We start from the raw sequence: 12,164 nt of genomic DNA on the forward strand, positions 1-12,164 counted from the left end.
CCAGCAGTGTTCGGCAGGTTCCTTTCTCTCCACACCCTCTCCAGCATTTCCAAATTCTAAAATTTTGATAATGGTCAGCTTATCATCTTTTGTATTTTGTGTGATGTGGGCCATTGGGCAAAAGCTAAAAGTTCTGTCATTTGGCTGTTTCTTTGGGAATTTCAGATTTCAGGCGTTTAACTTACCACCTTTCCTTAAATGTTGCACCACAAGCTGTCCAATTAAGGCTTTAGCTGTTTGTTTTTTATTTTTTGGTTGCACATGTTATACAACTTGTCACTAGCTGTTTTATATTTAGAGACATATCCCTTTATGCTGTCCCTGTATAGTTGGCTCTTTTGTCTTAATGCTTTTTAATGCTTCTGTTTATTTCTGCCATTTTTGTGAGTAGTGTGGAGGTTATTTTTATTTGTCCTTTATTTTCACAAGAGAGAAAAAAAGCTGTTAAGTAGCATCTTGTCCCAACTCCTAAAGCCTGGGGTTTCATGGAGAAACTAGCTTCAGGGAAATGTGATGGGTGAGGCCACAAGGATGCAAGTCTTAGACAGCCGGCTTGGGCTACTTGGAGGAGCAGTGCTCACTGCGCAGTTGCTCAGTTGTGTCCGACTCTTTGTGACCCCATGGACTGTAGCCCATTAGGTTTCTCTGTCCATAGAATTCCCAGGCAAGAATACTGGAATGAGTTGCCATTTTCTCCTCCAGGGACTGAACCCAAGTCTCCTGTGTCTCTTGCATTGGCAGGAGGATTCTTTACCACTGCGCTATCTGGGAAGCCCTCGGAAGAGTTCAACTACATCATCCCACCCATGTTGAGTAAAGCATGTACTGCAGAGGCTGTCTGGCACTTTCCGAGGAGTTTTCCCAAAATGACTAGAGCACCAATGGCTCCATGCTATCCTTTTTGTGGTTCATGTTACACACCATGTTGTCTCATAAGTGAACTTAGGTGAAAGCCAGTTTTTTCCAGTAGCAATACACAACCCAGACTGTCAGCCCCGCTTGAAGGTAGCCTGTGATAGCAATAGCACCTAAGCTACAGTGGGTTTGGTCCTCTTAGGAGCCCCGAGGGCACTGGTGAGCACCATAGCAGAGAGCCCTGGATTAAACCTTTTGTTGTTGCTGCTTAGTCATGAAGTCGTGCTTGAGCCTGTCCTCCAGGTCGTTTGTCCGTGGGATTTCCCAGACAAGAATACTGGAGTGGGTTGCCATTTCCTTCTCTAGGGGATCTTCCCAACCCAGGGATCAAACCCAGGTCTCCTGCATTGCAGGCAGACTCTTTACCACTGAGCCACCCAGGAAGCCCAGATTAAGCCTCGTTCTATTATTAATTGGATTCTGTGTATTGTCACCTGTTGATTTCCAGGAAATCAACCCTGAATATTCATTGGAAAGACTGATGCTGAAGCTGAAGCTCCTATACTTTGGCCACTTGATGTGAAGAACTGACTCACTGGGAAAGACACTGATGCTGGGAAAGATTGCAGACAGGAGGAGAAGGGGACGACAGAGGACGAGATGGTTGGATGGCATCACTGACTCGATGGACATGAGTCTGAGCAAACTCCAGGAGATAGAGAAGGACAGGGAACCCGGGTGAGCTGCAGTTCATGGGATCACGAAGAGTCGGACAGGATTGAGCAACTGAACAACAACAATTTGTCAACTGTGGGGGCCAGATAACCTTTACTGCTTCATGGTCCCTTCTGCGTTATTCATTGTGATTTTAGACTTGGTTACATGAATAAGTCATTGTGGGGATTGTGCATCTGTGAACAGACCTAGAGATTCTAGTGGTGAATGGTCAAACTTTCTTACTTTAGTTGGTTTACACTGGTGTTCCCTCAACTTGTTATGATCATGGACACTTAATTAAATGAGCAGACTGGCAGGACTTGTTGTCAAACAAGTGTGAGTAATAATATCTTAAAGCTTGGAAATTAGAATCTAGACTCAGTGATCTCTTCAAATTATTTGCATGTCTTGGATCATTGGCTTTAGGAATGCTTACTTGAGTTCAGTGCAGGCCACACTTAACAGTGTGCAAAATTTTCATTGTTCTAGGTGACAATAAAATATTAATAGAAAGAATCTGGCATACGGGGTTTTGTTCATAGAACCTCAATCTTTACTTTCTATAAGCAGCACTAAAATTGATGGCCTTCTCAAATATAGCTAAGGGATCATGGAATAATCCATTTTTCTCTAAGACAAAAGTTCCGGTCCATTTCTTCAGCAGATGGGCTCTCTGCTCTTCAATTATCCACCCCAATGGCTCAGTTCTTCCTTCTGATCATCATCACTCCTATTCTTCTCATTTCTCTGATAGTCATTCACACCCGAGTTTAAGCTGGGGACCTCAGAGTGGGTGCTGATGGTGATAGTTCTGGGAATGCTGGCTTCTCTGAATGTTGGGAAGCCAGGAAAAGGTCATGATCAAGTGGAATAAAAGGTTGAGGCTAAAGAAGACATGCCATCATCATACATAGTCTTTTGCAGTCTTTATCTGGGCACGAAAAACCCAAGCTTTTAAAAAATTAATCAATGTATTTATTTATGGCCGCATGGCCTGTGGGATCTTAGTTCTCAGTCCAGGGGTTGAAGCCATGCCTTTGGCAGTGAAAGCATGGTGTCCTGACCACTGGACAACCAGGAAATTCCACCTCTGCCTCTTTTTCCAAAAGTTTTTTAAAAACATAGGTTGTATTATTTTATTTTACACACTCACAATATATCGTCAAAACCCCGGAATGACATTGGTATGGTTCTATGAGCTGAAATAAAAGCCTTATTCAGAATTCGCCAGTTTTGCATGTACTATCTCATTAAATAATTAGCAACTCAGGTGAAAAGTAGCAAAACTCTAAATAGTTGATCTTAGTGTCAACTTTTTCCCCCCTCAGGCCCATGCCCTGTGAAAATGGCCAAAATCTGAGAGTCAAAACTGAGAGAAAAAGATCAGTCCTGCCATTTATTAGGCTGGGATGATCAGACAGACAAAGTTTGTCTTTTTATTTGATTTAAATTTATCAGACAGACAAATTTAAATTTATCAGACAGACAAATAAAACCAAAGAAGTGAACAGAAAACACTGCGTCTCTTAAGTTCACACAGCGTGGTGAGGTCTGTTACATGTGAGAGCACCAAAGCAGTCCCAAAGACTTTTAAAAAAAAAATGTATGTACTTTTGTTGCATTGGTTGCTGCATGCAGGTTTTCTCTAGTTGCAGTGCACTGGCTTCTCATTGCGGTTGCTTCTCTTGCTGAGGACTGTGGGCTGTAGGGCATGTGGGCTCAGTAGTTGTTGTGCTTGGGCTTAATTATCCAGAAGATACGAGACCTTCCAGGACCAGGGATCAAACCTGTGTCCTCTGCATTGGCAGAAGGATTCTTAACCGCTGGACCACCAGGGACGTCCTCCCAGTCTTTCAATCAATGGAAATACTGCTCTCTATGTTGTGTCCTCTGGGCCCTCTGAGCATCTCCAGGGCTGACCCTTCATCTCCATCTTTGTGTTTCATGCACCCAGGAGACCACACTCTCTTTTCAGAGGTCTGAGCACCAGTTTGATAGAGGAACCCCTCCTGAGGTCTAAGCATCAGTCCTACAAGCTTCCTCCTTTGACTCCTGGATTCTTTTGTTTCCTCCTGATTCCTTCCTGCAGTTGGGTACTGTCTGAGATAGCAACCTCTGGGAGTTGGTGATGGACAGGGAAGCCTGGCTTGCTGCAGTCCATGGGGTCACAAAGAGTTGGACACGACTGAGTGACTGAACTGAACTGAGGTACCTCTGGCAACTCCTTTTTACTCTTCAGCCTTCTAACATATGTGTAACCGGTTCCTGGTGTTCAGTTCCCTCTGTTTGCAGTTCCTTGTGTGGGTTCTGCTTTCCAGCCTAGATCCTGACTGAAACAGGGACCCATGAATTTGGGGGCCAGATGGTGGGGCCTTTTTGATGTCATTTTGGGGCAAGCATCCCAAGAAAAGGGGTATGTTGACTGAAGCATGATGGAGGGATTTTTCAGCTGGGCAGAGAGGACTCAAGAGGTAACACCGGCCAAGCCTGGATTTGTACAGAGGTGTATCTAAACTCATAACCACACTTTCTCTCCAAGGGAAACAGATAAACTGCAAACCAGAAGTGATGGGACTGAGGCCTCAACAAGGAAGGATCATGTTCCTCTAAGGCCAGAAAGGAGATGGGGGGGACTTCACCAATGGTTAAGAATCTGCTTCCACTACAGGAAGCAGGAGTTTGATCCCTGGTTGGGAAACTAAGATTCCACATGCTGGGTGGTGTGGCCTGGTCAGAAATTTCAAAAAAAGAAAGAGAGTAAGAAAGAAAGAAAGAAAGGATATGGGGGTGAAATGTATGAGAGGTTAAGTAAGGAGACTCTTCTCAGGGCTGGGACGAGGGGTTCATGGAGGTGCTAATCTAGAAAGTTTTATTCTTTGCACTTTTTCCCCCAGGTGAATAAGAAGCTATAGGTGCTTCTAAGTCTGCCTTCTGAAATTCACTTCAGTCAAATTAACTTATGTCTCAGAAATGTTTTATGTGTGACCTCAGCAGATGGTGTGTACATGTAACAAATTTACAGAACAATAACTTACCATTTGTTGACACCTACAAATGTTCTACATTACTAGAGCAGAGTGGAAGGGGTAAGCTGGGATCTGGGGTTCAGTTGTTCGATAAGTCACTACCTACCTCGTTAGTCCTTAGGCAGGTCTAGAGTCCACTATATTTAGGGGCACCAGAAACTAGGACTTCTTCTTTTTTTTTTTCGGCTATACCAAATGGCATGTGGGATCTTAGTTCCCCGACTAGGGATTGAACCTGCGTCCCCTGATTGGAAGCACGGAGACTTAACCCCTGAACCACCAGGGAAGTCCCCAGGTTTACCACAGTTAAGGGTGTGCAGCTCAATGCCTGTGGCTCCCAAGAGGATGGAGGTGCATCTCCAAGGGACTAAAGGAGCAGAGGGAGGTGCTTTTAGCTTAACCCTCCATGTATGGATAGCCCAAGTTGGAATGATTCAGTGACCAGAAATGCCATATGCCTCCTGTCTCTGCCTGTGTGTGCTAAGTTGCTTCAGTTGTGCTTGACCCTATGGACTGTAGCCCACCAGACTCCTCTCTCCATGGAGTTCTCCAGAAGAGAATACTGGAGTGGGTTGCCATGCCCTCCTCCAGGGGATCTTCCTGACCCAGGGATCGAACCCTTGTCTCTTATGGGCTCCTGCATTGGCAGGCTGGATCATTACCTCTAGCGCCACCTGGGCCCACAGCAAATTTTGCCATCATAGGGCTCCCTTAGTAGGACTGCAGAGGGCAAGCTTCCTGGCCCCAGGTGATGGATTCCCTTCACTTAGAGCCGACAAGTCCAGTCCAGAGTGACAGCAGCAGGAGAATTGGGTTCTGGGGAAGTCTCTCAATCTCCCCTTCCTGAGAAACCCAGGATCTGTCATTAACCCTGCTAGAGGAGCTTGGCTTGGTAGTTTCTTCTCAGGGAGCCCAGACAGGTCATATCATGCTGATGCTGTAATTTCTTCATCTAAGCCTCACGCGATCTTCTGAAAGGAGGATCCTGCTTTCATTCATGTCATAAGATTGTCACACCCCATTGAGGTAGCTGGCACTCCCTAACATACCAGATAAATGTCCCCTGCTTTGTCATAGCCCGTCATTGCTCTCAGGACCTGCTGGAGCTACTATACAGTCCCCTGTGCTTTCTTTAAAGGTTCTTGCCAACTGAGAGCTGGAAGGTTCCTTGACTCTAGAGCTTTCTCTCTTTTCGTGTTTTAAGACTCAGTGAAGGGGTGGAGCCATGCCGGGCTAGGTGCCTCTTTCTAGGGAGCTGCTAGGATCCTGGCAGATCTACTTGACTCGGGTCCCTCCTCTGTTCCCAGGCAGATGCATTTGCCAGTGGGATTGGGGAGGGCTGCTGGGAGGAGGTGACCCAGACTTCAGGAGCTGTGGGCTATTTGAGGTCAAAAGTCATGCCTGACCTTGGAACCTCTAGGGGGAATACGGTCCCTGGCTGGATCCCTGGGAGGAGGAAAATTCTGCTTTACATGCCCTCCTTAAGGTTGCCTTGAGGTTTTGTCCCAGAAGGTGCCTCAGATCTTGGTATCAGTCCAGGCTTCCTGGCTCCCTGCCCAGAATCAGGACATTAGGAACTAGTTTCCTGGGAGGGTCTTGAAATGTCTTCTAATGCTCAGATCTCCTATCACTGTCCCCCACAGGCACTGAGACTACCCCACTATGGCATGTTTTCTGGGACACGATGGAGGAATCCATACATCAGGTGATGTTGGCATGGAGTCTGGAGGCCAGGAACATTCATGCCTGTCTCTTCTGAACACCCTAGCCTTCTCTGCCCCTTCCTGTGTACAGTCCTTACCACCCAAGGCTATCCATCTCCCATTGGAACATGAGGGTGTTGACCATTTCTTATTCACTGCTCTGGGTCCAGACACTGGCTTGGGCCAAACCCAAAGCATCAAGGAGAGTAGCTGGGCCTTGACACATGTGTACTTATGGGGATGAGAGTTTACCTTCTTAGACCAGTTATGGCCCTTCTCTTCCTCAACAGAGCCCACAGTTTCAGTGGAAAGAAAGGCTGGGTTCATGGGTCATGTGAGAGCTGCCAGTTTTAATGTGCAAACCCTGAACCATCCTTCCTGAAAGACCTGGATTAGATCATTCTCCTGGTGGTGGTTTAGTCGCTAAGTCATCTCTGACTCTTTGCAATCCCAGGGACTGTATCCCACCAGGGTCCTCTGTCCGTGGGATTCTCCAGGCAAGAATATTGGAGGGGGTTGCCATTTCCTTCTCCAGGTGATCTTCCCAGGTCTCCTACATTGCAGGTGGTTTCCTGCATTTCAGGCAGATTCTTTTTTTTTTTTTTTTTTTTTAGTGTTCAGGCACATTCTTTATCGACTGAGCCTTCCTTCCTGAAAGACCTGGATTAGATGATCTTTCTCCTAACATCTGGTAAAGCAGCCTTCATCATGTTGGGGTTTTTAAAAAATTATTCTTTTCCATTTAAACAGCAATGGATAGTCCCAGATATGTAGTAGTCTCCGACTTGAGTCAGCAGGTGTGGTTCCTTCAGGGTCAGATCCTCGTGGTAGTTCCTCGGAGCAACAGTGTGGGGCCAGGTAAGTGACAGGTCATCGTGTGGCTGCTCCTTGGAGCAGCCTCACATCAGTGCGGCTGGGATGCTTGTACCATCCTTTTATTAAAGTGTGGCTTTGTAGCAGAGACATCATTTGGCTGACAAAGGTCCATATAGTCAAAGCTATGGTTTTTCCAGGAGTCATACACGGATATGAGAGTTGGACCAGAAAGAAGACTGAGCACCAAAGAAATGATACTTTTCAACTGCAGTGCTGGAGAAGACTCTTGAGAGTCCCTTGAACTACAAAAAATCAAACCAGTCAACCATAAAGGAAATCAACACTGAGTATTCATCGAAAGACTGTTGTTGCAACTGAAAGTCCAATACTTTGATGTGAAGAGCCAAGTCACTGGAAAAGACCTTGTTGCTGGGAAAGACTAAGGCAAAAGGAGAAGGGGGAAGCAGAGAATGAGATGGTTGGATGGCTTCACCAATTCGATGGATATGATATTGAGCAAACTCTGTGAGAGTGTGGAAGACAGAGGAGCCTGGTGTGCTGCAGTCCATGGGACTGCGAAGAGTCAGACACAACCTAGCAACTGAACAACAACACCTGGAGGGGGAAGAATTTCACATCTTCCCGGGAAGAGGTGTCTTGGACCATGGCAAAGAGAGCAGAGGGAGTGGAATAGCTTTCTGGGGAGCAGGAGAGCTGCTTTCAGTGATCTGAAGACCTGTCCTAAGGAAAAAGAGTGGCTTGTTTGCCCAACTTCCTATGTCCTAAGAGGACTAATTGGGTGGGTTGCACAGAAGGCAGATTTCAACATCAGTTAGGCAAAACTCGGTAATGAACAGAGCTTTCCAAGGATCAGAGGGGTTGCTTGGGATTGGTGCTCCTCGCCTCCAGGTGTTCAAGCAGAGGTTGTGAAAATCCCAACGGTGGGGTCTGCCTCCTTTGCCTGCACTCCATTTCCTAGAGCAGTGACTGGTGCTTGGTATGATTGAGTGAATGAATGAACAAATGAATATGAGGCTGACCACTCTGTGGGTCTGGTAGTGGGATTATACTCTTAAGGGCTCTTCCAGCCTTGCCTGTAAGATCTTGGTCTTTTGTAATTGCAAAAGGTCACTGACGCCGTAACCCCTCTTCTCTGACAGTCACTGTCACCATTATACCATGCAAGTATCCGGAGTGTCTTGAGAAAGACAAAGGGATTCCTATTTATTTGGGAATAAACCAGCCAGAAATGTGTCTATGTTGTGAGGACGTTGGTGGAAAGCCCGAATTGCAGTTGAAGGTAAGTGACAAAGAAAAATAATGTTAGAAAAAACCCAACTTCTTTTCTCAGAAGTTGATTTGTCAGGAAATCTAATTTTATAATTAAAAAATAAATAGTTTCCTGTTATTAAGCATATTTATACCTGGCTCCTTTAGAGTCATGGGCATGCAATAAGCTTTTATTTTTTTAAAGCCAAACTAATTTTTATTTGTTTAGTTTTGGCTGTGCTGGGTCTTGTTTTTCGCTGTGTGGGCTTTCTCTAGTTGCAGTGAGTGGAGGCTACTCTCTTGTGGTGGTGGATGGGCTTCTCACTGCAGTGGCTTCTCTTGTTGCAGAGCACGGGCTCTCTAGGTGTGTGGGCTTCAGGAGTTGTGGTGCGTGGGCTCATTAGTTGTAGCTTCTGGGTTCTAGGGCACAGGCTTGGTAGTTGTGGCATGGCTTAGTTGTTCCTCGGCATGTGGGATCTTCCCAGAACTAGTGATCGAGACTGTGTCTCCTGCATTGGCAGGAGGATTCTTTACCATGAGCCACCAAGGAAGCCCATGTTTTTCTTATTTTTAACTGCCTGATATAAAACAACTTGTTTCTGAAACTTCAGTTTACAGCAATTCAATTTAATTCAACACCATCCAATCCAAGCCAGCAAATGTGTTCATTCTAACTGGCCTCCAGCACTGTTGTAGGCATTTGAACATCATCAGTGCACAGAATGGCAAAGAGCCTTGCCTTTCTAGGGTTTACATTCTAGTGGAAGACAAGAAATGGCCCACAAGAAGCGTAATCATGGGTAAGCTGTGACATGTTAAAGGGGGTTATGCTGTCTGGGAAAGAATGATTAGAACTAGTAAAGAGACTGGTGGCGCCAGAAACAGCGAGAGCCTGGCTTCATGGTAAATAGTACAGCAGGTATTATTGTAAAGGTAAGATTTTATTGGACAGGAAAGGAAGAAAAATGTGAGCCCAACAGAGTGTCCAGTGAGGGCAAGTTCAAGGACTGGGAGTGAGCTGGGGAGGAGGCAGAGTTCAGAGAAAGGCAGATAGTAAAAGAGCTTTCCCACATTTGTAAAGTCTTTAACCTGTCAATCAATTAATTCATTCAACATATATGCTAGACTCTAGGTTCATCCACATCACTGCAAAGACCCAATTTCCTTCCCTTTTATGGCTGTGTAATATTCTGTTATATTTATCTACTACTATGTGTAAAACAGATAGCTGGTACAGCACAGGGAGCCCAGTTTGATGCTCTATGAGTACCTAGAGGGGTGGAATTGGGGGTGGGGCTGGGAGAGAGGTCCAAGAGGAAGGAGATATATGTATACATAGGGCTGATTCACTTTGTTGTACAGCAGAGACTAACAACACTGTAAAGCAACTATGCTCCAATTAAAAATATATAAAACAATTTTAAATTAATTCAACCCAAATTATTAGAATGTTTTGAATAGAAGAGTGACATGAAAGGACATAGATTTTAAAAGGATAATTTTGGCTGCTACTTGAGAGCAGGGTGTGACGGACAAGGACAAAATTTCCCTTGGAGGCTTCAGGGTGACCCAGGTGTAATCTGAGGGTCTACTGGAGGAAGAGGGATGATGGTCAGAGTCTTGAAATACTTTAAATTAAGGCAATAGAATTTGCTGACAGAGTGGATATGGTGTGTGATGAAGTAGATGAGGACGAAACAGTACGCTTTCAGCTCTGTAGGCAAGAGCTAGATGGTTTAGACCCTGCAGGTTTTGTTAAAGGCCTTAAATTATATGATAATTATGAGAACATCATTCAAGACATTTAAGCTGGATGGTAACATGATCTTGTTTATTCAGTTATTTCAGTTTACAGTTCATTCAACTGCTTTGTGGAGAACGGGTGGTGGGGATGGAACAGGTGTGCGGGAGGATATGAGAAGCGGCTCAATTCAACAAATATTTTGGAACTAGGCTTTACAGGTCTTGTTACTGGGTTAGATGCTGAGAGGTCAAAGAAAGCAGTTTCAAGGTTGGCTTCTTGGTTTTTGGCTGTCCACAGAGTGGGATAGATTAACTGGCAGTTATTAACTGAATAAAGGAATCTTTTGGAAGAGGTCCCCCTATTCAGGGTAGAATGTGGCCGAATTATGGGCCATTCCATTATCTCTTTGGAGATCTTGGATATAATGTACTTTACTTAGAAATACTTATCTTACCTAAATATAACAATATGTAAATATATAAATATATACACCTACAAATATCTTTCTGTATACAATATGGAAGATTTTTTCTGATTATTCTATATTCCTTTGTTCCTTTGAGTGCAAGTCCTTTGAGTTTTTAGACCCTCTTGTGCCTTTTTCATGGCTTTGACCTTTCTCATATGTTTGACAATCAAAAACCTATACACCCCCACCTGGTAGTCCTTTGCCAGAACAGTGGTTCTTACAGGAGGGGGTCTCTCATGCATGCAGCTTGGGTGAGAGAGGACCTTGGCTTCCTGCTGCAAATTTGCATCTCCTTCCTTTTCCTCGGGGAAGAGGGGGTCTTCTCAGCCTCTAATGTGAGGAGAGTTCCAATTTGTAATTCAAGCGTGGCCACTTATCCGTGAACCTGTGCCTTGTGTCAACTTCCATGCCCCCTCTGGATTTGAGGGTGAAGGCTGGGAAGGTGAGATTTTGGGTGTGCCCACTCTGCTGTTCCTTTGCAATGTTTTTCCTAGGCTTGCTCTAATATATGGATAGGGTTGCTCAAACATTGGAACATTTATAGGTTGTGTGCAAGGAACCTTGAACTGCAGGGCTTTCAAGGTGGCTCAGTGGTAAAGAATCTGCCTCTCAATACAAGAGACGAGGGTTCAAGCCCTGGGTTGGGAAGATCCCCTGGAGAAGGAAATGGCAACCCCCTCCAGTAATCTTGCCTGGAGAATCCCATGGACAGAGGAGCCTGGCAGTCTACAGTCTGTGGGATCTTCAAAGAGTCGGACATGACTTAGCAACTAAACAACAACAACCTTGAACTACTCAAACAGCCTCTGTTTCTCCTTCTGGCATTTTCTGTCCCGTTTCAGAACCAGAAGATAATGGATCTGTACAACCAAGCCAAGCCTGTGAAGCCATTCCTTTTCTACCACCAAAGGACAGGCAATACCTCCACATTTGAGTCTGTGGCCTTTCCCGGATGGTTCATTGCCTCTTCTGAGACAAACCAGCCCATCTTTCTCACTTCTGAGCTGGGGAACATATACAATACTGCCTTCCAATTAGATTTCAAGGTTTGAACTCAACCTAGAGGTGGCAACTTGGTCTTATCATTTCTAGCACTCAGTGTCTTTGTTTGTATTATCTCTGTGTCATTTTCATCAGTGCTTAGAGGTGGGCTTGAGCCCGTTCTCATCTTATTTTATAAATGGAGAAGAAGCAATGACTCTATGGAAACCAAGGAATAGAATGTGGGCTCAGAAGCAAAGGAGGTGGGTGGTGTGTGGCTCTTCTTTTCAGCTGCAATGGTCCATCCTTCAAGCCATCTGTACAAACATATCGGGACCCTAAAACAGTAGGACTCTCTCCTGGGTGTGGTTATGAAGAAGCCTCAGAGCTCATGAGTCTTACCCAAGATATTGGGACTAGCTTGGAGCTGATCTTTCTATTCTGCTTTGTTTCCTGATGGTATTACATTTCCCATAATCTCTATATCTTTCCAGTACTTTGCAAGGGTTAATGCATCATTTTAAGGGTTAGAGTCTTGTAAAAGAAAATAATTCTTAACGAAAGTGAATTATTTTTGTCTAATT

General features: G+C 44.9%; 1 protein-coding gene across 1 annotated transcript; it reads left to right on the top strand.

Annotated features, from left to right (window-relative positions):
- The first annotated feature begins 7,053 nt into the window (after window positions 1–7,053).
- Window positions 7,054–11,651, top strand: IL36G (interleukin 36 gamma). Its single transcript, XM_027554455.1, has 3 exons — window positions 7,054–7,159; window positions 8,278–8,417; window positions 11,442–11,651. Exons 1-3 carry the CDS (start codon window positions 7,054–7,056, stop codon window positions 11,649–11,651), a joined length of 456 nt encoding a protein of 151 aa, XP_027410256.1.
- The last annotated feature ends 513 nt before the right edge of the window (window positions 11,652–12,164 follow it).

Source organism: Bos indicus x Bos taurus, chromosome 11 (genome assembly GCF_003369695.1).
Source record: "Bos indicus x Bos taurus breed Angus x Brahman F1 hybrid chromosome 11, Bos_hybrid_MaternalHap_v2.0, whole genome shotgun sequence".
In the NCBI taxonomy this organism is placed as follows: Eukaryota; Metazoa; Chordata; class Mammalia; order Artiodactyla; family Bovidae; genus Bos; species Bos indicus x Bos taurus.